General features: G+C 39.0%; 1 protein-coding gene across 3 annotated transcripts in view; it reads left to right on the top strand.

Annotated features, from left to right (window-relative positions):
• DYM (dymeclin) overlaps window positions 1-27,883 on the top strand; it is a 241,845-nt gene that overhangs the window by 89,887 nt on the left and 124,075 nt on the right. For all 3 annotated transcript variants that reach the window (XR_008557825.1, XM_008148270.3, XM_054724507.1), the window contains 3 exons: window positions 22,245-22,427; window positions 24,349-24,527; window positions 26,376-26,501. Coding sequence is in view for 2 of the 3 variants with exons in the window: in XM_008148270.3 (XP_008146492.1) it covers window positions 22,245-22,427; window positions 24,349-24,527; window positions 26,376-26,501 (488 nt within the window). In the remaining variant the exon portion in view is untranslated. The remainder of the gene's footprint in view (window positions 1-22,244; window positions 22,428-24,348; window positions 24,528-26,375; window positions 26,502-27,883) is intronic.

The following is a 27,883-nucleotide window of genomic DNA, read 5'->3' as shown; positions in this document are numbered from 1 at the left end:
AATGTTGTAATTTTCAGGTTGTTCATTAAAAAGCTATCTCTAAGCTCCTAATTCTTCCTGAATTGCTAGGTAAGATTCTGAAGAATGTGAAGTTTGGACCAGACCTGGGCTCACATTTTTACTGAGAGCTATTTAGCTCTATAAGCTTGTGAAATTTTGTAAACTCTCGAAGCCTTTCCCCATCTGTAAAAATGGAATGATGATTCCTTGTAAGATTATGGTAAATGTCTTCCCTTTTCCCTCTTCTATTTGTTAGTAGGCTTTGTGAGCCAGACCATGGTCTGTGAAGGCCCATTGAATCAAATTAGGTGGCTGTGGACAGAGAGAGGCAGCTCTGCGCTCACTTCTGTAAGGCCATGGTGGTCCCACACGTGACAGAGGCTAGACAAAAGAAAGGGAGGGAGAGAAGCAGAGAGCCATTCTCACCAGCAAAATAATGGGTGGATTGGAAAGTAATATAGCTTTTGGCATCAGCTAGGCCTGAGCTGGAAATTGGGCCCTGCCTCCTCCTAGCTGTGTCGCTTTGATTAAGTTACTTAACTTTGCTGATCCCTAATTTCCTCACTTAAAAAATGGCATTTAGACTCTCTTTACCTGTCTGTGGGCTTTTGTTACATTTAAATAACATGACAAGTAGTGAGCAATTTTTTAGAACATGATAAATGCTGAAAACAAATACTAGTTACCATTTATTTACCTGCCTCATCTTTTTCCCCCTCTTGTTTGTATCAATTTCTCTAGTTTTACAAACACCTTACATATTTTATCTTATATGTTTCATGTTCCTTCATCCTTTCTGCTTACAAAATTAAGCAACTCCCCCCTAGATTATTAAAAAGGGCAAACACAGATCCAGCAGCAACCTCCTTAGCATCCTTAACCATAACTTCATCAAATTGGAAGCCTTGCTAGCTATCAGTACCATTTTTCAGGCTAAAGAATTACAACTCTACACATAAACTGGATAACTCTTAGAACACGACCTTGTGTCAAAACAGCAAGTTACAAGAAAACACGCACAATATGAAAATTCAAGGACAGGTAAACCTATATCAAGAAAGCCAGGCAAATCTAAACTATGTTGTTTAGAGTTCTGTCTGTAGATGGTGAAACTCTAATGACAAGCAAGGACATGGTTATCATGATCATGTATAGTAATATTTGATAAGGAGTAAAGTACCTGTCCTCAGTTTACCAGGGATGACAGCAGTGCGTAGACATATGTTTTATTCTTCAGATGTCTTTGGTTTGCAATTTTATATGAATTTTTTATTTACCCTTGTTTATTACTTTTCAGTTTAACCAGTACTTTATTTTGAGTTACACCAGTACTTTATTCTTCAGGGTGATTTTTGTTGACTGGTGTTTCTTAACCTTTTTCTTTATTATCACCATCCTAAAGAGCCTTTTTAGACCATTTTTTTCCTAATTGCCATTGCTACTCCCAAAGGAAAATTTAAAATTACAAATATATACTGTTTATATGCTGTAAATATCTGTGTTTTATACCTAAAAAGAGTTAGGTTTTTTCATCCTTCCCAAATCAAGTTTTCAAGTTTTGCCTCATGGGCTGATCCTGCCACCTTTGAAAATGCATTAGCATAAGCTCACATCGGTAGAGCCAACTTCCTCCAGCTCTGTTTTTTGAACTCCTGGGGTGCATTTTCTATTCTTTCATATTCTTTCTGTCCAGCTGGGCCATACCTCTCAGAGGTATTTAAATGACTTTACATGACTTACAGTTTGATTTTGTATTTTCCTTATCTGTTTTTACAGTCACAACACTGACTAATGACAATATGGTTTTTTGTAAATTCATCTACACTAATAAAAGAGAAACATGCAAATTGACCTACCTCTGCTACACCCACAAGCCACGCCCACCAGCCAATCAGGAGCGGGTATGCAAATTACCCCAACCAAGATGGAGGCGGCCACGGAGCTGGAGCGAGCAGGAGGCTTGGGTTGCCCCGGTGATGGAGGAAGCCAAGCTTCCCGCCCGCCCTGGCCGGCCCTGGCCTCCGCTCAAGGCTACAGAGTTTCAATTATAGAAGATAAATAAATCCCAGATACTTGCTTCCAGCCGGCCCTGGCCTCTGCTCAAGGAGGCGCTGAAAAAAAAAAAAGAAAGAAAGAAAGAAAAAAAGGAGGGGCTGGGAGCTTGGGTCTCCAGGGGGTGATCAGGCCAGGATGGAACGGCAGTTGTGGGTGATCAGGCTGGTGGGGGCAGGGCCATTGGGGGTAAGCAGATCAGTAGGGGGGCCAGCTGGGGGTGAGCAGGTCGTTAGTGGGGGTCAGTTAGAGGTGATCAGGACAGTGGGGGGGGGCAGTTTGGAGTGAGCAGGCCAGCAGGGGGCAGTTGGGGGCGAGTAGGCCAGTGGGAAGGGAAGGCGAGGGTGAGCAGGCCAGCAGGGGGAGCAGTTGGGGGTGAGCAGGCCAGCAGGCAGAGTGGTTAGGGGCAATCAGGCAGGCAGGCAGGTGAGCAGCTGGAGCCAGCAGTCCCAGATTGTGAGAGGAATGTTCGACTGCTGGTTTAGGCCCGATCCCTGTAAACCGGCAGTAGGGCATCCTTTGAGGGGTCCCAGATTGCAGAGGGTGCAGGCCGGGCTGAGGAACACAACCCCCGGCCCCATGCACAAATTTCGTGCACCGGGCCACTAGTGTGTGTGTGTGTGTGTGTGTGTGTGTGTGTGTTTCAGAGAGGAAGGGAGCGAGAGAGAGAGAGGGAGAGAGAGAGAGAGAGAGAGAGAGAGAGAGAGAGATCAATGAGAGAGAATAATTGATTGGCTGCCACCTGCACGCCCCCTACTGGGGATCAAGCCCTCAACCTGGGCATGTGCTCTGACCAGGAATGGAACTGTGACCTCCTGGTTCATAGGTTGACACTCAACCACTGAGCCATGTTGTCTGGGCTGTAAAATCCTGTCTTGTTTATGTAACATTATGTTGTATTTTTCATGCCATTAATGTTTCTCCAAGAATTATCTCACAGAGACCATTAGAAGTTATGAAAATTTAAAAAATAAGATTAGCTATAATTCCACCATTGTAACAAATCAATCTTACTTTTTTTCTTATTCTTTTTCAGTTCTTGCCCCTGTGTATATGTATATATACACATATAGCAAATTAAATATTCAAGAGACATTTAAAATGTGCAAATAATATCTTTTATCTTGTAATTAGGATATGTTTTGAAAACAAAATAGTGTATTACTCTATGCTTGAAAAGTTTGAGTCCTAATAAAGAAAGGTGCGGTTTAAATCCAAGGTGTTACTTTTAATTTCAGTTCCTGAATTGGTCAGATTAGGAGAGCAGGCAAATTCTTGCAGTAAAACAGCTGAAGTTATTTACTTCCTCCTTTTGGCTGTATGATTAATGGCACATGTTTGAGGCCTCCTGTTGCTTGTATTCAAAGGGAGAGTGTTATGGGAAGACTACCAGTACTTCTGCCAGCTCTCATGTTGTTCCTAAAGCTCGCTGGTTTATCTGGGCACAGTTGTTTTTCCTGAGCTAAGTTAAAGGGCTTAAAAGACAGGGTATGTAAGGCAAGCTGGCTGTTCCATCATGTCAAGTAGAAGAGGCATATTTTGGGGACATTGCAAAGGATTTATTCGGATGTGGTATGACAGTGACTGCTAGTTGATCTGTCTCCCCGTTTTAGCTAACTACATGGATGCCAAGCATTGATCAGATTTCTCAGTCCCCTTTGTAGCCAGGTATGGTCTATATTTTGGCCAAGGGAATGTAAACAGAAGTGGTATAGGCAAACTTATAGGTCGAGTTCTTAAAGAGAATGCATGTACTCACCTCAGTTTGAATGAAAATAGGATGGCTGGAGTGGGTTTAGCCGTGTTGGACCATGAGTAAACTTAGGAACAGAGACTGTACACCAGGGGTCCTCAAACTTTTTAAACAGGGGGCCAGTTCACTGTCCCTCAGACCGTTGGAGGGCCGGACTATAGTTTAAAAAAAACTATGAATAAATTCCTATGCACACTGCACATATCTTATTTTGAAGTAAAAAAACAAAACGGAAAGAAACACCTGCATGTGGCCCGCTGGCCATAGTTTGAGGACACCTGCTGTACACAGTGGAGCAGCGGGTGAAAAGGAGCCTGGCTCTTGAACATCATGGAGCAACCTGCAAGCTCTGCGGCTCCTGCTTTTGGACTTCTGTTGAAGCCATTATTACTCAGGTCTGTTACTTGTAACTCACCCTAATCCTGACTTACAATTGAGTGATCATGTATAGTGGATGACCAGAAGGCATAATAAACTGTATAATAAACTGACTTTCTAGGGTGGGCTATTTGTAGGAGTTATCAGAACCTCCTAGCAACCAGAAAGCAGTGTGATGAGAACAGACCCTTGTACGTCTCCCGCTCTGTGTAGCAGTTTTTGTCCTCAACCCCCAGCTCTTTTGTTATACTCTTCAAAGGTAAAACATTTAAGTTCAGAGTAAAAGAAACAACAAAAACAGTGAATTACATAATCTTTTTTATTGTTACACAGATATTGAATTCTCCTAATTCACACATTGTTGAGAAAGCCATTAGAGCCATTAACAGTGCTTTTTAAGCCTAACCATAATAGCTGAGACATGGGTGCATAACATTAAGGACCTAGGAATTTTTCAGAAGCCACTTGGCACATATTTTATGTTACAAATTAATGCACATTTAAGTTCTACTTTGGTAAACATACTCACTTTTGTTTTATAACTACTAAATGGAATTATATGCCAGTGCAATGACTTAATTAACTTTTTTGAAATCTTTGTGTGAAATTAATGGTCCAGGAAAAACTACCATGTTTGTTTTCTGACCTTACTTATTTTTAGCACATCATGGACTATCTCCAAGAGTTCATGCATCCCAGTTAGAGAAATAGCATATACGTGATGTAAGCCTAATGGAGTTCTTAGCAAACTGTATTTTCCTTTCTCTCCTCTCTGAGTGATGTGATATATTGCAAAAAGCCTGAAACTTGATTTAAGTCTTGTAGTTTTGTGACCTTGGAGGTGGTGGGGATGAAGATCATTAAATTTCTGTTTTTTGTGATCTGCAGTTTTATTTTGTTGTGTTATTTCTTTTTACTTATGAAATTCTGGCCAGACATAAGTTAGACCTTCTCTTCTCTTCTTCATATCTCTTAATCTCTCTTAAAATTAATTCCATTTCTCTCCTTCTCTCTCTCTCTCTCTCTCTCTCTCTCTCTCTCTCTCTCTCTTTCTCTCTCTCTCTCTCTCTGCATTCTGGGTAATTCCTTCAGATTTATCCTTCAGTTCACTAATTCTCTTTCCAACTATATCTGATCAACTATGAAACCTTTTCATTGAAGTTTTCTAATGTTTAAGTTATAACATATGTGAGGTTGAACTTGAAAATATAGAGGATTTTTTTTATGAACCATGTAAATTCCTGAAGGGTCAGGATGGGGAGAGCGGTGGGAGATCATGCCAGTGTAGGGGACATACTGAACCATATGACATTTAGCCCAGGTATGATGGAGCTTTAGGTCGTCTCTTTGCTGATGCAGTAAATCCAGTAATCAGGGACATAAGGCATAATATGATGAGTTCTGAGCATCTTGTAGGAGAAGATAAGGAATCAGCTCTAATTATAGCCTTTGGCAGATTGTCTTGGTGAGGCTTTTGGCCTCATGGCTTCAAAGGAAGCATCTTATCTGAAGGATTCAGGGCTCTGAGAACACCCCATCCCTCTTATATCTTGCTGGTTAGTGCTGGCAGGGGAAGGGTATCGTATTGGTAGTGTGGTCTTACTAGTTATGCATCACTGTACTTTGGAGGACTAATCAGAGAACCCACAACCTTCTTAATTGATCGTTTTGAGGATAACTTAACAAAAGTTTGTAACTTAAAAAACTTGAAATACATCAATTGAATTCAGGCCATGACCAGTTCACAACAAAGTGAGTAGTGCCTCAATAACAGAACATCCTCCCAGACTCCAGATTTCCAACATGTGTGAGTCATGTGTCTGTGCACAAAGAACTTCGCAGCACAGACGAGCATGAGGAGCAGCCAGGCTTTTCCATAGGAAACTAGGTAGGATCTCCTATAAACTCTAGTAATTGTTTTTTGAAGTTTATGAAAACCAAGTACAATATCCCATAACTGACTTAGTAAGTTAATAGATCAGTGTTAATATACATAACACCGAAAGTAACGGCCTTATAATTGTGTGTCATGGTTTGTAAGAACCTGAGAAAGGAATTGAATTCTTTGCCTGTTTGTGGCCCTTCAGAACTGGGCAGCAGCACATACCTTGGGAAGCACTGTCGTGCCCTCACAGCCTGCCCCACGCCTGCCCAGCTTTGTCTGCTACCATTCCATGCCCTGCAGTGCTTTCTCCTCCACCTGTAGACCCGTCATTCCCTTTACTCCCAGGGTCCAGCTGCTGCTTTGGTAAACTCTCCAGGAGTACTCCAGCAGACCCAGCCCTCATTTTCCCCACAGCACGCTGTAAAACTCACAGGATGCTGTATTATAACGACTTTCCTACCTGTCTCCCCTCTTCAGACTAGATTATGGGCACCTTCAATGTAGTAACAATTTATTGAAGAATCCGAGCAAGTCCGCCAGAGACAATGTAGTAAATATTTGTTCAACAGAAGAAGGAGGCAGAATGCCTAGGAGAGATGGTTCCTTAGGAGGAAGTCAGGAAATGCAGATCGAGTACCAAGATGAACAAGCAGAAAGTAGAAGAGCCAATAGAATAATCCAAGCAAAAACCAAAACCAAATTATATAGGATTCTGTGGATGAAGGTGAAGAGTGGGAGAGAAGCGTGGCAAAATAATTGGGGTCTAAATTTATTGTAAACCACAGAATACTACTCCTTATAGCAAAATAGGTTGAATTTAGGCCTGTTATATCCCATGTGCTGAATATCTGATCTGTGCTGTTTTAAACGTATACCAGGTGTATCAGTTAATAATGCGATTTTTTTTTTAATAGATGGAGTTACACATATGTTGATATATATGCAATTTGATATGTATGCTATTTTGTTGTATTGACAGCAAGCTTCAAAACTTCATGTCAAACTTTCTGAAGGTGTTAAAATCATAGATATCTTTATGCTTAAAAATGTTGAATTTTGGGCCAAAAAAAGCATTGGCAGGAAGTTTTAATTCCTTACTTTATTTTGAAGAAAAGTGCTGCTGAAAGTTACTGTATACTTCAGGAAGCTTATGGTGAACATGCTCCATCTCAAGATACTTGTGAACCCTGGTTTAAATGCTTTAAAAGTGATGATTTCGATGTGAAAGACAAAGAATGTCCAGGTCAATCGAAAAAGTTTGAAGACCAACAATTACAAGCATTATTGGATGAAGGTGCGTGTCAAACTCAAAAACAACTTGCAGAAAAATTAAACGTTGCTCAGCATACAATTTCCGATTGTTTACAAACAATGGAAGATTTTAAAGGAAGGAAAATGGGTGCCACATCAACTGAATGAAAGACGAATGGAAAACCAAAAAGTCATCAGTAAAATGTTGCTTCAGTGGCACGAAAGAAAGTCTTTTTTGCATCGAATTGTGACTGGCGATGAAAAGTGGATTTATTTTGAGAATCCCAAACGCACAAAATCATGGGTTGATCCAGGTCAACCATCAACATCGACTGCAAGGCCAAATGGCTTCGGAAAGAAGACAATGCTCTGCATTTGGTGGGATCAGGAAGGTGTGGTGTATGATGAGCTTCTAAAACCAGGTGAAACCTTTAATACTGATCGCTGCCAACAACAAATAATCAATTTGAACCACGCTTTGATCGTGAAACGACCAGAATGTTCCAGAAGACACGGCAAAGTAATTTTGCTTCATGATGATGCACCATCACACACTTCAAAATCAGGTTAAGAAGACATGTTAAAAGATCTTGCCTGGGAAGTATTAACCCACCCGCTGTATTCACCAGACCTTGCTCCTTCAGATGACCTCTTGTTCCGATCGATGGCACACACACTTTCTGAGCAGCACTTCAAAACATAGGAAGAAGTGGAAAATTGGGTCTCTGAATGGTTTGCCTGAAAACAAGGAAAGTTCTTTCGGGACGGTCTCCACAAATTACCTGAAAGATGGGGGAAATGTGTAGCTAGCGATGGATATTACTTTGAATAAAGCACTTTTGATGTTTCTCTTGAAATTATCGTGTTTTCTTTGATTATAAAATCTGCATTATTAACCGGTACACCTGGTAATTCTGGCTAGAGCCCCCTTTATTGTTTGGAGCCAGAGGGGCAGGGAGGGTAGTGAGTGAGAGCGCCTGCTTTACACATAGAGCAGCTCTGCTGAGCCCCGTCACGTGGGAGAGGAGGTTAGCCTCTTTGAGTTTGATTTCTTTATCTGTAAAATCGGGTGGATGAAGATAATGCTTGGTGCGATTTAATGTGATTATTTGTGTAGATCATAATTAAATGGCAGAAGCCATTTTATTCCCCCCTTTTCTTCCCCCTTTTCTTCACTTCTGTCACCTCTCCACCCGACAGTTCCTTGAGTATGGTGGTCTTTAAACTTTATTGATCGTACATCCCATCGATACATGCTTTTATTATTTTTTATTTTTTTATTTCTATCATTATTCCTTTATTTGAAACACGCTTTTGAAGCAGACTGTTGATTTAAGTGAATTGATTTATAAGTTATATAATGCATTGTTATACTAGAGGCCCGATGCACAAAATTCATGCAAGAGTAGGCCTTCCTTCCCCTGGCTGCCATTACCGGCTTCCCTCTGGCATCCGGGACCTGGGCTTCCCTCGCAGCCCTGGCTTCATCTGGAAGGTCATCTGGAATGACGTCTGGAAGGACATCCAGTCTAATTAGCATATTACGCTTTTATTATTATAGATACTATGTACATTATGAGACCTCTACAAATTGACATTTTCCAGAGGATAAGATAAATGAAAACTGTAACGTAATTACAATTTTAACAAATGTTTTTTATAAGACAAAAATTAATAATAATCACCTGGATGAGTTTTTAAGTGCCTTGCTAATCACCATGGCTTCATAAAGTCATCATTTAATGTCCTGGGAAACAGTATATATTTGGAACCATGTTTATTGTTAGTAATAGTGGGTATAACTCTGTATTTTCAGAGCATCTTGGTGATGGGTGGAAGGCAGTTTTCTTCAGAGATCTGATTACTGTTGCTTTGTTTTGAGCTTACAGAATGGCCAATGGCCACTCAGGTAGAAGAAAGGTCAGCCCTGCTGCGTTTTGTCTTGTTTGCTTGTACTTAAATTTTTAATATATATTTTCTCTATCTGTGATTTCTTGGCCAGAAAGTTTAAAAAGTTTTATGGTTCCATTCTTTTTAAAATAGATTTTTATGAGAGTCAGTTTAATTAAACTTAGGTAATACATTAAGCACAGCAAACCACAGGATGTCTCATTATGTTGAAAGAGAAGGCGTGAATGCCTCTGTCACTCCTGTCCTGGGCGTGACCTTGCTCTTCTCAGAATACCTTTTACTGGCATGACATATAATTTCCTGATAGAGGGGCTGAATGCTGGAACCAGTGCCAGTCTGGATAGCCCATGTTGGAAGCTGTTGTTAGTATGTGTTTATTAACTGCTCATTGAATTGAATGCTTTGGGAATATTTTTTCAATTTCATGAATATCTTTAGGCCATTCCATTCTATTGTATTCACTTTTATTTGCATGTCTCACATTTACTATCTGTAAATTTTGTTTGCAGATCATTTATGTCTTACAAACCTTCTGGCATCATTAATTCGGAATCTCCCTTTCCCAAAATTTATGTATGTCCTCTCGTTTCAAAGATTCTAGTTTCTGCCTGGCTGGCATGGCTCAGTGGTTGAGCATCGACCTATGAACCAGGAGGTCACGGTTCAATTCCTGGTCAGGGCACATGCCCAGATTGTGGGCTCGATCTCCAATGGAAGTCATATAGGAGGCAGCCAATCAATGATTCTCTCTCATCATGATGTTTCTATTTCTCCCTCTCCCTTCCTCTCTGAAATCAATTAAAAATATATTTTTAAAATAAACAAAAAAGATTCTAGATTCCTAGTGTCCTCAGCTCCCACCTTCTTGGGCTTTGACGATCGATGACACTGTTATTGCTGCCTTTCAGGCCTGGAACACCATTCTCCATCACTAAGGCTTTCTTCTTGGGATTATCAGTAACATTGAAGTGGTCAGAGTTTTGGGAAGAAACTCTTTCCATCTTTCCTTGAGTGTCACTTTCAACAAGGGCGTAGTAGTTACTCACAGATTCTTTTATCTGTGGCCATCTAGCATGGAGCCAGTTTTTAATTCCCAGAAAAGTAACAGTTGGAAATGTATATGGAAAAAATGACTGTTACTGAAGGTAGTAATAAATCTATACTACATACTTGATTACATCTGCAGTTATTTGATTTATATTTACTTCTTCACAAGTGGAATTTCAATGCTAATGTAGGCAATTTGTCTAAGATTTTTCTAGTAGAAACTTTAATTTGTGGATTCTAAATTAATTGTTTTTCGTTACTGGTATTGTTAAAGTTAATAAGTTTATTCTTTGTTTTTGAGGGCTTGGGTGTTTGTAGTAGCAACAAAAATTTTAGACAAAAAGGCTCTCATTTTCACATGGGTGGCTTATTACATTGTTGGATTTCTTCGGCTAAAGAAGGAATAACTGATTATATCTGGTTAAAGCTTGTTGAAAGTTACTTATATTTCTCTTCCATCGTCAACACACATACCTAAATTTTATGTTTTGTTGGGGTTACCTCATCACCAGCAGAGAGAGGAGTGGTCAGAGTGCTGAGGGGTTAGAGACCATGTATCAAGGAGGAACGTTGTGGGGACAGGGCTTATTTCATTTGAGGAGGAGGACTCCTGTGGAGGTATATACACTGCCAGATACTTAGAGCTGCCGTATAGGACTTATTTTCCTGTAGGGCAGTATTTCTCCAACTTAACCACACCCATGCAGCCATCATGATTTTGTCTTATATCAGTACTAGAGGCCCAATGCATGAAAATTCATGCAAGAATAGGCCTTCCTTCTCCTGGCTGCCGGCACCAGCTTCCCTCTGGCACCCGGGACCCGGGCTGGCTTCCCTCCGGCCCCAGCTTTGTCAGGAAGGACATCTGGAATGATGTCCGGTCTAATTAGCATATTACCCTTTTACTATTATAGATAGCTTGAATTCCAGTATACTTCTCTTTTCCAAAATTGTAAGCATAATTACTCTACCTTTATAGTAAGTGGTAAACCCTTGGAAATTGTGAGATCGAAGTGCTAGTTATATATTTTTCTAATACACATCATTATTGAAGGTTTTAAAAAGGATAGTGCATAACCACCCCTCACTTCGTTAGTGGTCCGTGCATGATTTTGAGAACCACTGCTTTCGAGGCTGACATTGGGACAGATGGGATGAAGTGACCTGGTGTCTGTCCTCGAGTTCTCAGTGCCCCTTTCTTATTTTATGGATCCTAGTTAATTTGCCTAATGTGTTTGTGTGTGGGTATGAGATGGGATTACCTCTGAAGATAATAGGTTTCTTATTCATTTTTCCCTTCATGCTTTTACACTTTAATATAGTGCTTGATTCATTTTAGGTTGTCATAAATGTTTGTTTTAGGGATGTGGGAATCTAAAGTTTTACTGAGACAGATAAATTCTGTTAACTTTCATTGATTTTTCTTTTTGAAAACAGGTAGCTTCATAAAATACTAAATTATTTCAGTGGGTTTTTTCAAATTTTCTTTAACAGTTTTATTTTCTATTCTTAATGGAACAAAATTTTTAAAAAGTTCCATATGGCTTATATTATGCCAGTTTATAAATCAGACATCCTGACAGATTTCAAACTACAGAGGTGGATAAAATTTCTTATACTGTACTATGAATTTTTAAAACATTTTTCTCTGTTCTTTTATGATGTTTTTTTTTTTTTTCTCTTTTTTGAGATGCTTAAAAAAGCATTCCTTTTGGGACACAGGATGGGGGTAGTAATATCATGTTGTTTTGTGTTAGGAAAATTGAATTTGACTCAGAACTGTTTTAGGAACTTGCAGTCATCAGATATTTCGAGAGTGCTTTAAATGTAAACACATGTAAAACAGTGAATCTGTTAGTGACCCCCCCACCCTCCTCCGTTTGCTAGCACTATAGTGTGACTGGCCATTCAAGGGTGTGTATGTTACTGTTTTACATTTTATTTATTTATTTATTTGCTGTTTTACATTCATTTTAAAATAACAAAAATAATTACTAGATATTACATTTTCTTTTTCTTTAAATATGCTTTTATTGATTACAGAGAGAAAGGAAGAGGCAGAGATAGAAACATCCATGATGAGAGAGAATCATGGATTGGCTGCCTCCTGCTAGTCCCCCACTGGGTATCAAGCCCACAGCCCGGCATGTGCCCTTGACCGGAATCAAACCTGGGACCTTTCAGTTCACAGGCCGACACTATCCACTGAGCCAAACCGGCTAGGGCACATTTTCTTAACACATCAGTTGATTACACACAAAAAGAGGTACTTGAGGACTCTGCCCTTTAATAAAGATACAACATCAAATGTGATGCTCCTTCATTACACCAACATTTTAATATATTTATTTTAACAAATACTGTTCTCAAGATATCCTGTGAACTTTTAAAAAATTTTAGGTTTCTTTTACTACATTCTCATTTTAGAAATCAAATCACCTTTAATTCCAGTAATCAAAGATAATTGCTTTGAGCAATATGGTATATACCTAGCATCATCATCATAATCATCTTAAAAAAGGGATGCATACTGTTTTTTCTCTTCTTTTTTAAAATTTGTTTTTGTTGATTTCAGAGAGAGGAAGGGAGAGGGAGAGAAGGATATAAATATGAATGATGAGAGAGAATCATCAGTCAGCTGACTCCTGCACACCCCCTCCCCCCACCAGTGATTGAGCCCGCAACCTGGGCATGTACCCCGACTGGGAATCAAACCGTGACCTTCTGGTTGGGCTATTTTTTTTTTTTCTTTTCTTACTGGTAAACGTTTTTATTTAAGTGTAATATACAGAAGAGTCAGATCAAGTAATTCCAGCACACCAGAAACCCTTAGAACGCATTCTTCTCATCACTCTCCCTTCCCACTATCCAACTTCTAGCACCACGGATGAACTTTATATAAATGGAACTATATGTTAGGCATTCTTTTGTGTCTTTCTTTTTTTGCTTATGTGTGAAAGTCATCCATGTTTTTGCATGAAGAATAGTTTGTACATTTTTATTATTATATATTATTACATTTTAAGACTAACCCATTTTTTATTTATCCTTTATGGTGTAATATATATTTGATTTATTTCCAACATTTGGCTATTAAAATAATGCCGCTATGTACATTCTTGTGCATGTCTTTGCACACATGTAAGCACTTTGTTGGGTGTAATAACTAGTGGATTTGCTCTATCCTAGATGTGAATCATTCAACTATTCTAGTTATAATTATCCTGTTTCCCAAAGTATTTGCATCAATTTATACTCCCACTAGAGTATATGAGAATTATGTTGCTCCACATCTGTGCCAACATTATATTGGAGATGGGTAGGGTGGAGTCAAGTTTATTGAGTTCACCTTTTGTGGTATACAGTTCTCTTCATGTTAATAAGTAATACAGTCATATAATAACCACCATAATCCAGATATTAAACAATTCCATCACTCCAAAAAGTTCCCTTGTGTCCCTTTGTAGTCATGCCCTAACAACTGGCCATCCTACACCTACCACTTAACATCAATAATCCATTCATGAAAATTAGACATTCTACTAAGAAATGCTAATCTGGAACCTATTTACCGTTGTTTTAAGTTTTAGAAATTATAATGTATACAATGACCCAAAATACTCAGCTGGTTTTCTCAAAGCACATTGAAAGCCTTTATTTAAGTAACAAACTAATATGTTCTACATAAAATGCTTAAAACATGGTTTCTTGATCAAATAATTATTTTTAACAAATAGTTGTTTTGTAAATATTCTCTTCCATTCTAGCCATTTTTTTTCTCACTCATTTTACTCCCTTTGCCAGAGTTCTCTTTTAACACCTTTTCAAATTCTGCCTCTACTGTATAACACTTAACAGAATTGAGGGCTCATTGTGAAAGGTCTTATGGAAGCACATTTGGTATGTGTGCCCAGTGGTAGAGAATGGCTCATTCTGGGCATGACACTATGATGCTCTCTTTGTACCAACAACATCCAAGACATACATCTAGTCCTAGCCAGTTTGGCTCAGTGGGTAGAGCATCAGCCTGCAGACTGAAGGGTCCCAGGTTCGATTCCGGTCAAGGGCACATGCCTGGGTTGTGGGCTCAATCCCCAGGAGGCAGCCAATCAATGATTCTCTCTCATCATTGATCTCTCTCTCTCTCTCTCTCTCTCTCTCTCTCTCTCTCTCTCTCTCTCTGTCCCTTCCTCTCTGAAAGCATTAAAAATATATTTTTTAAAAAGACATCTACTTTTTTTTTTTTCCAATCCTCACCTGAGGATATTTTCTTTCATTGATTTCCATAGTGGAAGGGAAGAAGAGAGAAACATCGACGTGAGAGAGACATATTGATCAGTTGCCTCCCAAACAAGCCCCAAGTAATCTGCATATTTCTAATGCTTGTGATGCACATTGCCAGATTGTCCTTCATAAATATTGTACCCATTTGTAGTCCAGCCCTAGGTTCTGAAAATACTGTGCCTGTCTTCTAGTACCCTCATTAAAGTATAATTTATAATATAGGGTTAAAGCCACTTTGACACCTATGTTTAGAACTTTAAAAATAATATGCTTTTCCTTTAATTAGCAAATGTAAAATTTATATTTATTTATAGACTGTAAAATTGTCAAATATGAAATTTGTATTATTTATTATATGCTTTGGTAAGTGAAGTAAGTAAATAAAGGAACAAATTAAGTTTGTAAGTTGAATCCCTCCAAGGAATATAAAATATGACAAGATGTAATTCTTTCCCATCAAGGAGTTCCCGGGAAGACTTGTGCGAATCCTATATAATAAAGAGCTAATATGCTAATTAGACCGAACAGCAGAATGATTGTCCAGATGACCTTCCGGACGCAGCGGAGCTGCGAGGGTCGGGAGAGGCTGCGAGGGGCTGCGAGGGCTGAGCCCCCTTGCATGAATTTCGTGTATGGGGCCTCTAGTGTAACATAAGTCCATTCAAAGTCACACAGTGTTAGGTTAGTGCTAGAGAGATGTAACCAAAGTGCTGTGAGAGCAGAGAGGAGAGAATAGTTATTTTTTGCTTTATATACATGATTTTTATTAGGATTTATTAGGATGAACGAATGTAATTTGGACCTTGAAGGATTTTCCAAGTAAGGAAGAAAGTAAAAAAGAGAAATGAAATAAAATTTTAAAAAGGTAGGAAGTGGAATGGCATCTTTGGTTGACTTGTAAACCTATAAAAAAAGTCCATAAACCAGTGGTCAGTTCTATTCATTGATAGATTTCTAAACGTGTCTTCCTTCAAGGATGATCATGACATTTAGGTAACATTCTCCTCCCCCTCCAACTTATTGCAGTTTATTTACTTACTAGAGGCCCCGTGCACGAAATTCTTCCACGGGGGTGTGTGTCCCTCAGCCCAGCCTGTACCCTCTCCAATCTGGGACCCCTTGAGGGATGTCCGACTGCCCGTTAAACGGGCAGTCGGATATCCCTCTCACAATCCAGGACTGCTGGCTCCCAACTGCTCGCCTGCCTGCCTTCCTGATTGCCCCTAACCACTTCTGCCTGCCAGCCTGATCACCCCCTAACCCAGTGATGGCGAACCTATGACACGTGTGTCAGCACTGACACGTGTAGCCATTTCTGATGACACGCGTAGCCATTTCTGATGACACGCGGCTGCTGAGGTGGCCGCATGCCGAGGATGAAACATTTGCTGCTCCTGAGGATGAAACATTTGCGAAATAATGTTTTTTCCTCAAAGTGACACATTACCCGAGTTATGCTCAGTTTTTTGGCAAAGTTTGACACACCAAACTCAAAAGTTTGCCCATCACTGCCCTAACCACTCCGCTGCCAGCCTGATTGATGCCTAACTGCTCCCCTGCCAGCCCGACTGCCCATTGTGGCAGAGTCAGCTACCTGGTCCCAATACCATGCTTCTCCCTTTGTTCCTTTTTATTAATAAATGCCCTAGGATTTAAAACTGGGCGTAGCGGAGGTACGGTCAATTTGCATGTTTCTCTTTTATTATCTAGGATTTGTCTCTGCCCTCCCCTGCCAGCCTCATCACCCCTAACTGCTTTCCCCTGCTGGTCTGGTCCCTCCCAACTGCCTTCCCCTGCTGGTCTGGTCCCTCCCAACTGCCCTCCCCTGCAGGCCTGGGTCCCCCCAACTGCCCTCCCCTGCAGGCCTGCCCTCCCCCCAACTGCTCTCCCCTGCAGGCCTGGGGCCCCCCCAACTGTCCTTCCCTGCAGGCTTGATCGCTCCCAACTGCCCTCCCTTGCAGGCCTGGTCCCTCCCAACTGCCCTCCCCTGCTGGCCATCTTGTGGCAGCCATCTTGTGTCCACATGGTGGCAGCCATCTTTGTCCACATGGGGGCAGCCATCTTGTGTGTTGGAGTGACAGTCAATTTGCATATTACTCTTTTCTTATGGGCAGTCGGACATCTCTCTCACAATCCAGGACTGCTGGCTCCCAACTGCTCGCCTGCCTGCCTGCCTGATTGCCCCTAACCGCTTCTGCCTGCCAGCCTGATCACCCCCTAACCGCTCCCCTGTCAGCCTGATTGATGCCTAACTGCTCCCCTGCTGGCATGATCGTCCCCAACTGCCCTCCTCTGCCAGCCCAATCGCCTCCAACTGCCCTCCCCTGCTGGCCCAATCGCCCCCACTGCGATCGGGGCTGAGGGAACTGGGGCACTCCGGCTAGATGAGGCAGGGCTGAGGGGACTGGGGGACTCTCGCTGGATGAGGTGGTGCTGAGGGGTCTAGGGGACTCTGGCTGGATGAGGCAGGGCTGAGGGGACTGGACGCCACAATCTTGTGACTATGGGCGCCACCATCTTGTGAGGGCGTGACAGTCAATTAGCATATTTCCTCTTTATTGGCTGTGGGTGCCACCATCTTATGGGGGCGTGATGGTCGATTAGCATATTCCATCTTTATTAGATAGGATTTTATAATTTGTGTTTTGTAATGTAATCATTAGATATAAGAAATCCATTCTAGTTTGGCAAGTAGCAGGTTTAGTAATATGAAAAAACAATTTCATTGTCTTAATAAAATGGTGTTTATTTTTAGTTCAATATTTTGTAGAACAAGAGTTCCTTTTTTCCTCAATAATTATTTGTATTGATGCTTTAGTTGTCATATTTTATATCTTCCTCACATTTTTATTGTTAAGGTTAAATAATCTTGAGTTGGTACTTTAAAAAATTGAATCATCAACACCAGATTTGTTCTTTTAGTTAATTTCAATACTTTTTAGTTAGGTGAATTTTATTTTAAGATTTTATTTGGAGGACCTGAGGAATACAATTTAAAAACTTTGGTTACCATCCTTAATTTGTTTTTTAGAGCAGAAAAAAATATACTGTAACTTTCCCTTATTTTTCTGGTGGAGACATTTTTTTTTATTTTTTTCCAACAGGAAAATGCAATTCCACTAAGATTCTTGGGTCACAGATCAGAGGCTTGGATCAGCAAAAAGAAATGAGCCTTTGGAATAACTCTGGTCCAATATTATGGGCCAGTTTAAACTACAATGTAGGCAGTGGCAGGCTGCCTCCTTTCTCCCTATAAGGAAAGGCAACATAGCAATAATATTTACCAGAGAAAGGAAGGAGGGCTATGTTTGTGGGTGGGCTGGGGGGATTGCTTCTCAATAAAATGTTATTTTGTCTGGTATTATAAGCAGCTTCTCAGCCCTCTTGGAAAAACTGGAAGGAAAAATAAAAGGAGAGTGAAGTTGTGCTAAAAGAGAATCAGAATCTTGTTTGTGAAATTTGTCCAGTGGTAGTCAGCTCTTATTTCTCCTAGTAATGAAGATGCACAGCTATGAAGAGGATTAAAAACCCCATTTTGTGATTATTTTTGTTACAGATTGAACTTTCTAATTGTGTTTTTCTTTGCTTATAATCCTGGAATACACAGTGGTGGATCTGGGGTAGACAATTACGGAGCTTACTCTGAGTGGAAGGAAGTGACTGGAAATTTTTTTAAATGAAGATAAACAATAAATCAGTCGCAAAGCAGCATATCTCCCAGGCACCTGTAGGTGCATTTACTTGCATAGATGTGTATATTAACAATTAAAAAAACTCAAATGGGGCGTATTACATATATTTATATTTTGTGATTTGCCTGAGGTTCTTTCCATATTTTACATAATTATGTACTAATTGGGTCTGTATTCAATTAATTTTATTTTACTTTTTTTTTTAATTAATCCTCAGGGATGTTTTATTCATTTTAGAGAGAGGAAGGGAGAGTGAGAGAGAGACATCAATGTGAGAGAGAAACATGATCGGTTGCCTCCTATCTGCACCAGGACTGGGGATTGAACCCACCCCGTATACAGGAGAATGCTCCAACCAACTGAGCCATAACCAGCCAGCGCTATTTTACATTTGTTTTTAAGGAACTAAATGAAATTAATATATTCTTATTGCAAAATATTTAACTATACAAATAAAGCAAAAGTCCTTGAATTTCATGCCAGAGGTAATTTCTCTTATCAGTATGATGTACACTTGGTTCTTCCTGTTTTGTTTTGTTTTTAAATATATTTTTATTGATTTTTTACAGAGAGGAAGGGAGAGGGACAGAGAGTTAGAAACATCGATGAGAGAGAAACATTGATCAGCTGCCTCCTGCACACCCCCTACTGGGGATGTGCCCAAAACATGCCCTTGACTGGAATCGAACCTGGGACCCTTCAGTCCACAGGCGGACGCTCTATCCACTGAGCCAAACTGGTTAGGGCATGTTCTTCCTGTTTTTAAAACACACACAGTATGATTTTAGTGAGTGATTTAAAAATTTTTAACCTCAATTTTTCTGCAACTTTCTTCTTTTTACTTAACAATATACCTTAGTGATATTTCCTGGTTAATACATAGATATTTACCTCTTTATATTGTATTCCGTAGTGTGGATTAACCATAGCTCTTGGTGAACAACCCACATTATTTTTATTATCTGACAGTTATAAACAAGTTACAGTAACTATTCCTGTACTTGAATCTTTGTGTGCCTGTTCAAGTATTCTCTAGTATAAGAAACAAAATTGCTGGGTTGATGGAGATGTGCATTTTTTTTTTTTTTTATGAGAACTGCCAAACATCTTCCAAAATTTCTGTACTACTTTGACCTCTCACTATTGGTAGTTTTCTATACCTTTAACAACACTGGGTGTTATAAGTCTTCTAAAATTTTCTGTTCTCATGAATGATCTCATTGTCTTATTAATGAACTCATTTCCTCTTTTTATTGCTTTGGACTTTTATTACCTATTTTTATTTTGGATTGTTAGTTTTCTTATTGACTTGCAGGAAGTCTTTTAAAAAATAAATATTCTTTTCTGTTTATATGTTACAAATGTTTTCTTCTCTATTTTTGTTTATAATATAATTCATTACAAAGCATTTAATTCTTTTTTTTTAAATATATATTTTATTGATTTTTTACAGAGAGGAAGAGAGAGGGATAGAGAGTTAGAAACATCGATGAGAGAGAAACATCGATCAGCTGCCTCTTGCACACCCCCTACTGGGGATGTGCCCGCAACCAAGGTACATGCCCTTGACCGGAATCGAACCTGGGACCCTTGAGTCCGCAGGCCGACGCTCTATCCACCGAGCCAAACCGGTTTCGGCGCATTTAATTCTTAAGTAGTTAAATTTTTATTCTTTATATTTTTTTGAATTTTGTAACTTGCATAAGAAAAAGGCTTTCTCAACTCAAGGTTTATACACATACTTCTGTAGTTAAATACTGGGGAGGCTGGCCAGTGTTGCTCAGTAGCTGAGCTTTGACCCATGAACCAAGAGGTTGCTGGTTCGATTCCCAGTCAGGGCACATACCCGGGTTGCAGGCTTGATCCCCCAGTGTAGGGGGGTGCAGGAGGCAGCCGATGGATGTTTCTCTCTTATCATTGGTGCTTCTATCTCTTCATTCTTCTGCCTTCCTCTCTCTCTAAAAAAAATCAGGAAAAACATTTCAAAATATATATTGAGGCAATGATTAAATTCTGTTGTCCCAAAGACAGTTATAGAATTTTTTTTTTACCGATTTAGAATATTATCTGTATCATAAGCTTAATTCTCAAACACATGTAGTGCTGTTCTGAACTCATTTCCACTGAATTATTTGTCTACTCTCCTGTCAAAAATCATACTTGTAAATGACTATAGCTTTATAAAAATTTTGCTATTTGACCAGGAGCATTCCTTACTAAGTTAGTCCTTCTCAAAAAATTTTTTCTTATGTATTTTCATACCCAGCAGTATTTTATTTATACCGTATTACAAAATATTACATAAATTCCTCTTGATATTTTGATAGTAGTTATACTGAATTTTAGATTAACTTGAGGGAAGTTTTACATTATTGAGTCTTTTGTCTGGAAATATGTTGTACCTTTATACTAATTCAGGTCTCATATGACCTTTAGTCGAGTTCTCTGGTTGTCTGTTTAAAGGTCTCCCACATTTCTTTTGCATTTATTCTTGAATATTTTATTGGATTTGTTGCTGTTGTGATTGGACTTGCTAATTATTGCTCATTTATAGAAAGACTTTTGATTTTTTCATAAGTTGATTTTTTGGGGTCATAGAATGGTACCAAAATCTATTCTAATAGTGTCAGTTGAGTCTCTTGATGTTCTAGAACATCTCTGTCCAGTAGAAATATAATGTGAACCATAGATGCAAACCACATATGTAATTCTAAATTTTCCAAAAGTCATATTAAAAAACAGTAAAAAGAAACAGACAAAATTTACTTTAACAATACACTTTAATGCAAAATTTCCGAAATATTATCATTTCAACATGTAATCAATATTTAAAAATTAGTGAAAGATTTTTATTTTTATTTTTTTGTATTGAGTCTTTGGAACTCCGTGTGTATTTTAATACTTAAAGCACAATGCGGTTTAGACTATATAGCCACATTTCAAGTTCCCAGAACAGCCCACAGTGGCTAGTGGCTATTGTATAGGCTAGTGCACAAACAGATTGCTTGTAAAAAATTAAGGATTTTCCTTTTTTTCCTTGTCTTTGTTTTTCTTTGCTTAATATCTTTTGCTTAGTGGTCCAGTAGTACAGTATGGATGTTGGTGATATTAATGGAATTAAAATTGTTTGGCCCCTGTGAATTTCTGATTAGGTAGACAAACCAAGAAGTTTTTTTCCTTTTCTAGTTGTTAAGAATTCTCTTGCATTAAATTAAGAATAGGTTTTAAGTTTAATTTTTAAAAATTGGCATCTCTTGAGATGACCATCTTTTCTTTTCTTCCATCTTTTTTAAATGAAGAGAAACAAATTTATAAGTTGGTTTTTTTTTAATGGTGAACCATTCTTGCATTTCAGAGACAAAACCTTCTTGACCATGATGTATTTATTCTTTTTAACAAAATTTTCTACAAAATTTTATCTCCTTTTGTTTGATTTAGGCTATCTCGCTTAGGGTTTTATATATATAGATGAGAATTATCTGTACTTTGAGGTTTTGTTAGAATTATTTATTATAATAGCTGGACATGGTTTGTTTTTAGGGTTAGCTCTTTGAGTCCATTTTTCACTCTTCTAAGATTATTTGCCAATTCATACTTTTGTCTCTGGTCAATTTTGGTATTTTGTATTTTCCTGGATATTTTAATATTTTGCTTAGGTTTTCAGATATATGTATATAAGGTCGTACATGAAATTTTCTTATAAATGTGAATATGTTTGGGTATATAAAGAAAAATATGGAGAGATATATTAGAAACTTAATGATGGTTATCTGTGGGAAGTGGCAGTGAAATAGGGAATGATACAGTCTTTAAAAACCTTATATCCTTGGGCAATGTGGGAATTTTCAAATAATGGACTTGTTTTACTTTCATTATAGAAAAAAGAGAGTGTTATTTCAACCTTTTAAAAATGAAAAAGTATGGATTGTTGCTCAGAAATATAGTCACTTACCTGTCTCAGCACATCTGACCTGTATGTTTTCTTCTCAAGCTGGACTCTGGACTGTGTTCACCCTGGGCGGCGTGGGCAGCAAAGCGGCCAGCACACCGGCACTGGCTTCCCCGCTGGCCAACCAGAGTCTCCTGCTCCTGCTGGTGCTGGCCAACCTGACAGATGCTGCAGATGCACCAAACCCCTACAGACAGGCCATTATGTCCTTCAAGAATACACAAGGTTTGTGGGGTTTTCTCTGAGTATTCTTTCTAATGAGGAAAGAGGGTGTTGTTAACCCCACATTGTTTATTGCCTTATAGTTATGGAGATGACGGTCCAGTATATTTTCATACTAATTACTGATGAGAATAGATTAGATTTTCCTGCCTGTATTCTCAGAAAAGTCAGGTAAATCTTAGATGAGGGCTGTGCTTCCTTATATGCGTTTAAATGTGCATTTCTTTCAGAGATAACCCAGCCAGCAAGTGCTTAATTTGGATCCATCTATTCTACCTGTTAGGGATGAAAATAAACCTAACAGAACTCTAAATGATAGGTTGTTTGACATTTTTCACTCAAAGTCTATTTAGAGTTTTACAGAACTAGAAATTAGAACAGAACTGAGCAAACTTTTTCTGCAAAGGGGCAGATGGCTTTGCATGGCCATGTGGTCTCTGTCACCACCTCTTAACTCTGCCATCACAGCACAAAGCAGGCTTAGATAATACATAAGTGAGTGTGCATGGCTGCTTCCAATAAAACTTTATTTCCAAACAGGTGATGGGCTGTTTGTGGGCTGTAGTTTGCCAAACCGTGAGATAGATAGAGCATAAGTAGGAAGTTATATGTTGAAACAGTACTCTTTTTTTCAAAAGGTTATACTCTAAAAGCAAGATGCGTATGGTAGGCTAGATTATCGAGATGTAGCCCAACATTCGCATAATAAGACGGGTTAAAAAGTCCAGTCGTTAGATAGAAATTTTTAAGGTCTCTGATGCCCTTTGCCCTGCTTCTTTTCAGAGCTTTTCTAACTTGTTTCTTACAGACAATGGCTGAGGGTGCCAGTTAATTGTGGCTTTGCTAATTCTGATATTATTATTTATAGGGGAATAGGAAGTCTCTAATAATTTGATAGATTAGAAGTGAAAGCTCACATATCTAATAATATTTTCTATGGTCACTTCAGATCTGCGAAGCCTTTCACAGTTTGCTTAATGTCAGTAAGCCTCAGTGGCTTTGTCTGTAACATGAAGATCATACGACTAATAGTATTTGTATAAGTACCAAGCAAGGTAAGGTTTTTAAATGATCAGCTCAGATTTTACAACAAAGCAAGTGTCCACTTTGTAGTCTCTCTACTATTGTTACTTCTGCTGCTCTGGCCAAATGTTACTGTTTGTGCTTGAACCTTCCTGAGATGGTCGTCTTTCAGAGACTGTGGCGGTTCGCTGATTCAGAACACTGGCTTCAGAGTTAGACTGACCTGGCTTCATATCCCAGGCTTTATTTGTTAAGTACTAGTCTCTATTCATGAAGCAGAGGTTATAATCTCTACAGCTTACGGTTTTTTATAAGAATTAAATGAGCATCTGTCTTAGTACTGACTCCCTGAATTATTGCTATTATTAAAGAAGCAGTATTATGTCGTGAAAACAATAGAAGCTAATTGGTCTGTGTTTTACTCAGGGCTGATCTTGGAAAGTTTACTTAGTCCCTCTTTGCTTCCTTTTTATCCTTTGTAAAACTGGTGAGAGCAATGACATGGTTGTTGTATAGATTAAGTAAGGGATGGTGCACATAACCATTGGAAAGCTGCTTAGATGGTACAGAGAAATAAATTGTCCCAGTGTTTTTTATTCTTTTTGTGTGTGTGTGTGTGTGTGTGTGTGTGTGAGAGAGAGAGAGAGACTATTTTAGTTCTATTCTCAGTAAATTTCAGTTATACAATACAGTGTTATCACCTCTGTAATGTTTTACATTTAGTTATTTTTTAAGTAGAATTTTAAATGTAAATCAAAATTTTGAATCTGAAAGGTAGCAACATACAAAATTAATGGGAATTGAATTGTATACATAAGTAGGTTTTTATTATTTATAAAGGGTACAGTCTAGAAAATACTGGTGAAATATTTAAAATTTTTTTCTGTTTTCTGTATTCCAGATAACAGTCCTTTCCCCTCGTCAATTCCACATGCTTTCCAGATTAATTTTAACAGTTTGTACACGACTCTCTGTGAGCAGCAGACGTCTGATCAGGCAACTCTCCTATTGTATACATTGCTCCATCAGAATAGTAATATTAGGACGTACATGTTGGCTCGCACGGATATGGAAAATCTTGTAAGTATCATGCTAAACATTTCATCTTTCTGTATTTTATAGAATAATATATTTTGAAGGATAATTTCTTTTCCCCAGAGGGGAAGTGTATTTGCTGGGTTGCTACAAGGTGATGGCTGAGAAAGAACGGGGAGATGTCACCTGATAGGCAGAGGTAGAGCTGGGCAATGTCGGAGACCGAGCTCGTAGAGATGGCACCACAGAGCGAAGGCAGCAGCACACAGCTTCCCTGTCCGTTAGGTCTTTACCAGCCGCCACTGCTGGCAGCCAGAGCGATGTCCCCTCTGCATTGCTTTTACAGGTTGACAGCAGGATTCACGAGGTATTTGGTAGCCTTTTTTTTTTAGTGTTAAAGATAAAACACTGAGTAGTGTGGGATATTAAAATTCATTTGAAGAGCATATCCTATGTCAAAGTGACAGTGAGGACAAAAAACATAATGAAAGAACCTATCTCCATACCAGCTACGTGTGAAAAACATTGGCTTAAATAGCAAAATCGGGTGTAACAGTATACTACCTATGTGAGTGAAAACTTATAACGAGAAGGCCTGTTTACTGATGGGTAGGTTATGAGCACAGAGACAATTCTGAGTAAGATGTATCCTAAGGGAAATGATAACAATAAGCAGAAAGCCTGTGACATCACCTGTTCTGGAAAGTTCTGTGGTATAGAGGTTGGTCTATAAGATGATGCAGGGATGACCTGGCCGGTGTGGCTCCATTGGTTGGAGTGTCATCCTGTACACCAAAAGGTGGCGGGTTCGATTCCCAGTCAGGGCACATAGCCAGGTTATGGGTTCGAGCCCCAGTTGGGGCACGTGCGGGAGGCAACCAATTGTTTCTCTCTCTGTCTCTCTCTCCCTCCCTTTCTCTAAGATCATTTTTTAAAAAATGATGCAGGAGCAGTTGTCTGTATATGATATACACTGAGTGGCCAGATTATTATGATCTCTGAATGCATAATAATCTGGCCACTCAGTGTATATCCTATATAATAAAAAACTAATATGCAAATTGTCCCCTCTACCAGGAGTTTGACCAGCAGGCAGGCCGACCAACTGCCCATGTCCCCTCCCCGTGGCCAGGCTGGCCGGACCCCACCCATGCACGAATTCATGCACTGGGCCTCTAAACACACACACACACACACACACACACACACACACTGTGTGGCCAGATTATTATGCGTTCAGAGATCATAATAATCTGGCCACTCAGTGTACACCAGTGAAAAGTTAAAAGGTTTTGTTTTTACTTGGGAGGGTGGAGTAGCGTTTCTTCATGTGTTTTGCTTTTTGTTTTTACATTTCTCGCATAGATTACTTTGATAATGTCTCATCTGATGTCTCTATCTGTTCTTTTGACTTTCTTCTGTAGTAAGTACCTGTTGAAACTATGATTAGAAAATATGTTATGGGTAGAAAATTTATTGTGCTGATCTGATTTTTGTCAGTTAGCAATTCTTTTATTTTACAGTCTTTGTTGTTAGGAAGGTAGTGTTTGACACATCACAGTGTTCCTGAGAATACTTTATTGTGTGTAAGTTCCTCGTAGGCTGGAGGCAGACCTGCCTCTGTTCAGTGTCTGTGCTGACTGAGCCTACATGGTCTCTGCACACCCACCCTTCATGTGTCAGCAGCCCGACTCGGTGGTGATTTCCTCTGCTGGTGTCTTGGCTATTCATGTGGAAAGTACTTTCGGTCAGAGACGGTTTGTGTGTCTTTTTCTCTAAAGAAAAATGTAACTATGAAGTTAAGCAAAGGGTAGATAATAAAAGTATAAAAGTTTAAGACATTGGTCTCATAATAAAGTAATAGAAGTAATAAAGTAAAATTTATATTCCTAGGTTTTACCAATTCTTGAGATTCTGTATCATGTTGAAGAAAGAAACTCACACCACGTGTATATGGCGCTTATAATATTGTTGATCCTCACAGAAGATGATGGCTTCAATAGATCCATTCACGAAGTGGTAAGCCCCATTACTTTGATTAGAATTAGAGTTATAGAATCGATATGTCCCTCCATACCTTTAAGAGGCTTAGCATTTCTTTCTTTTCCTTCTGGTAGCTGTTTCTGAGAAAACCTGACTTAGAAATCATTTGTGAACCATTTATCAAACGATGTTTTGTGTGTTTTTTCTGAATGACTATTAGCCACTATTAAAAATGCTCTCAAAATGATTTCTTTAGTAATTGAAGCAAATGTTTTTGTTGCCACTGTTTTCATTTTTCTTCTTCATTTTATGTCCATTTTTCAATTGAGACAGAAATTGTCCAACAGGTTTGCTCCCTGTATACAGAATGAGTGAAAGAATATGGAATAAAGGGAAGAAGACTGAGAAATCAGTTATTTTTTAAAAGACAGTGTAATATGCCCAGCAGGCATGGCTTAGTGCTTGAGCGTGGACCTATGAACCAGGAGCTCACAGTTCGATTCTCTGTCAGGGCATATGCACGGATTTGGGGCTCAATCCCCAGTTGGGGGAGTGCAGGAGGCAGCCGATCAATAATTCTCTCTCATCATTGATGTTTCTGTCTCTCTGTCCCTCTCCTTCTTCTCTGAAATCAATTATGTATATAAAATTCATGATAAACAGAAAAAGACAGTGTAATATAATTTTAATCTTTAAATTTTAGTCCTGCTGGTGAATTACATTCCCAAACTGATTTTATCTTCCTTTTTGGTATTTTCTTTATAACATTGAAAATGTTTGTGTCCATGTAATATATAGACAGTGTTAAAACATATAGAAGTAGTAGTTTTTTTTTTTTAATTTTATTTTTCAATTATAGTTGACACAATATTATGTTAGTTTCAGATGTATAACAGTGATTAGACACTTAAATACCTTATGAAGTGATGTCCATGAGAAGTCTAGAACCCCCTGCACCATACATAGTTATTACAATACTAGAGGCCCAGTACATGGATTCATGCACATTGAAAGTAATTAATTAGAAGGTGGCCAGTGGGGGTCCTTTGGCCTGGCCAGTGGGGATCAGGCCAAAACCGGCAGTCCGATATCCCCCAAAGGGGTCCCGGAGTGCGAGAGGGCACTCTGCAAAGTTGCTGTCGCTTGGCAGCTCCTGGGTTGAGCATCTGCCCCCTGGTGGTCAGTGTGTGTCATAGGGCCAGTTGGCTGGTCGCTTAGGCTTTTATATATATAGATTATTGACTATATTCTCTATGCTGTATTTTACATCCTTGTGACTATTTTTGTAACTGGCAGTTTGTATGGAAGTACTAGGTTTTCATGAAAAATAGTGCACCCCGTGTCTACCCATTTTCTCTCTCTCTCTTTGATACCCATGTTACAAATTTACAGTGAAACTGTGCCAACTTAAATTAGAA

The sequence above is a fragment of the Eptesicus fuscus genome, chromosome 12, assembly GCF_027574615.1.
Source record: "Eptesicus fuscus isolate TK198812 chromosome 12, DD_ASM_mEF_20220401, whole genome shotgun sequence".
NCBI classification, from domain to species: Eukaryota; Metazoa; Chordata; class Mammalia; order Chiroptera; family Vespertilionidae; genus Eptesicus; species Eptesicus fuscus.
Note: the sequence above shows the minus strand (reverse complement) of the source record. Positions and strands in the feature narration are given on the sequence as shown.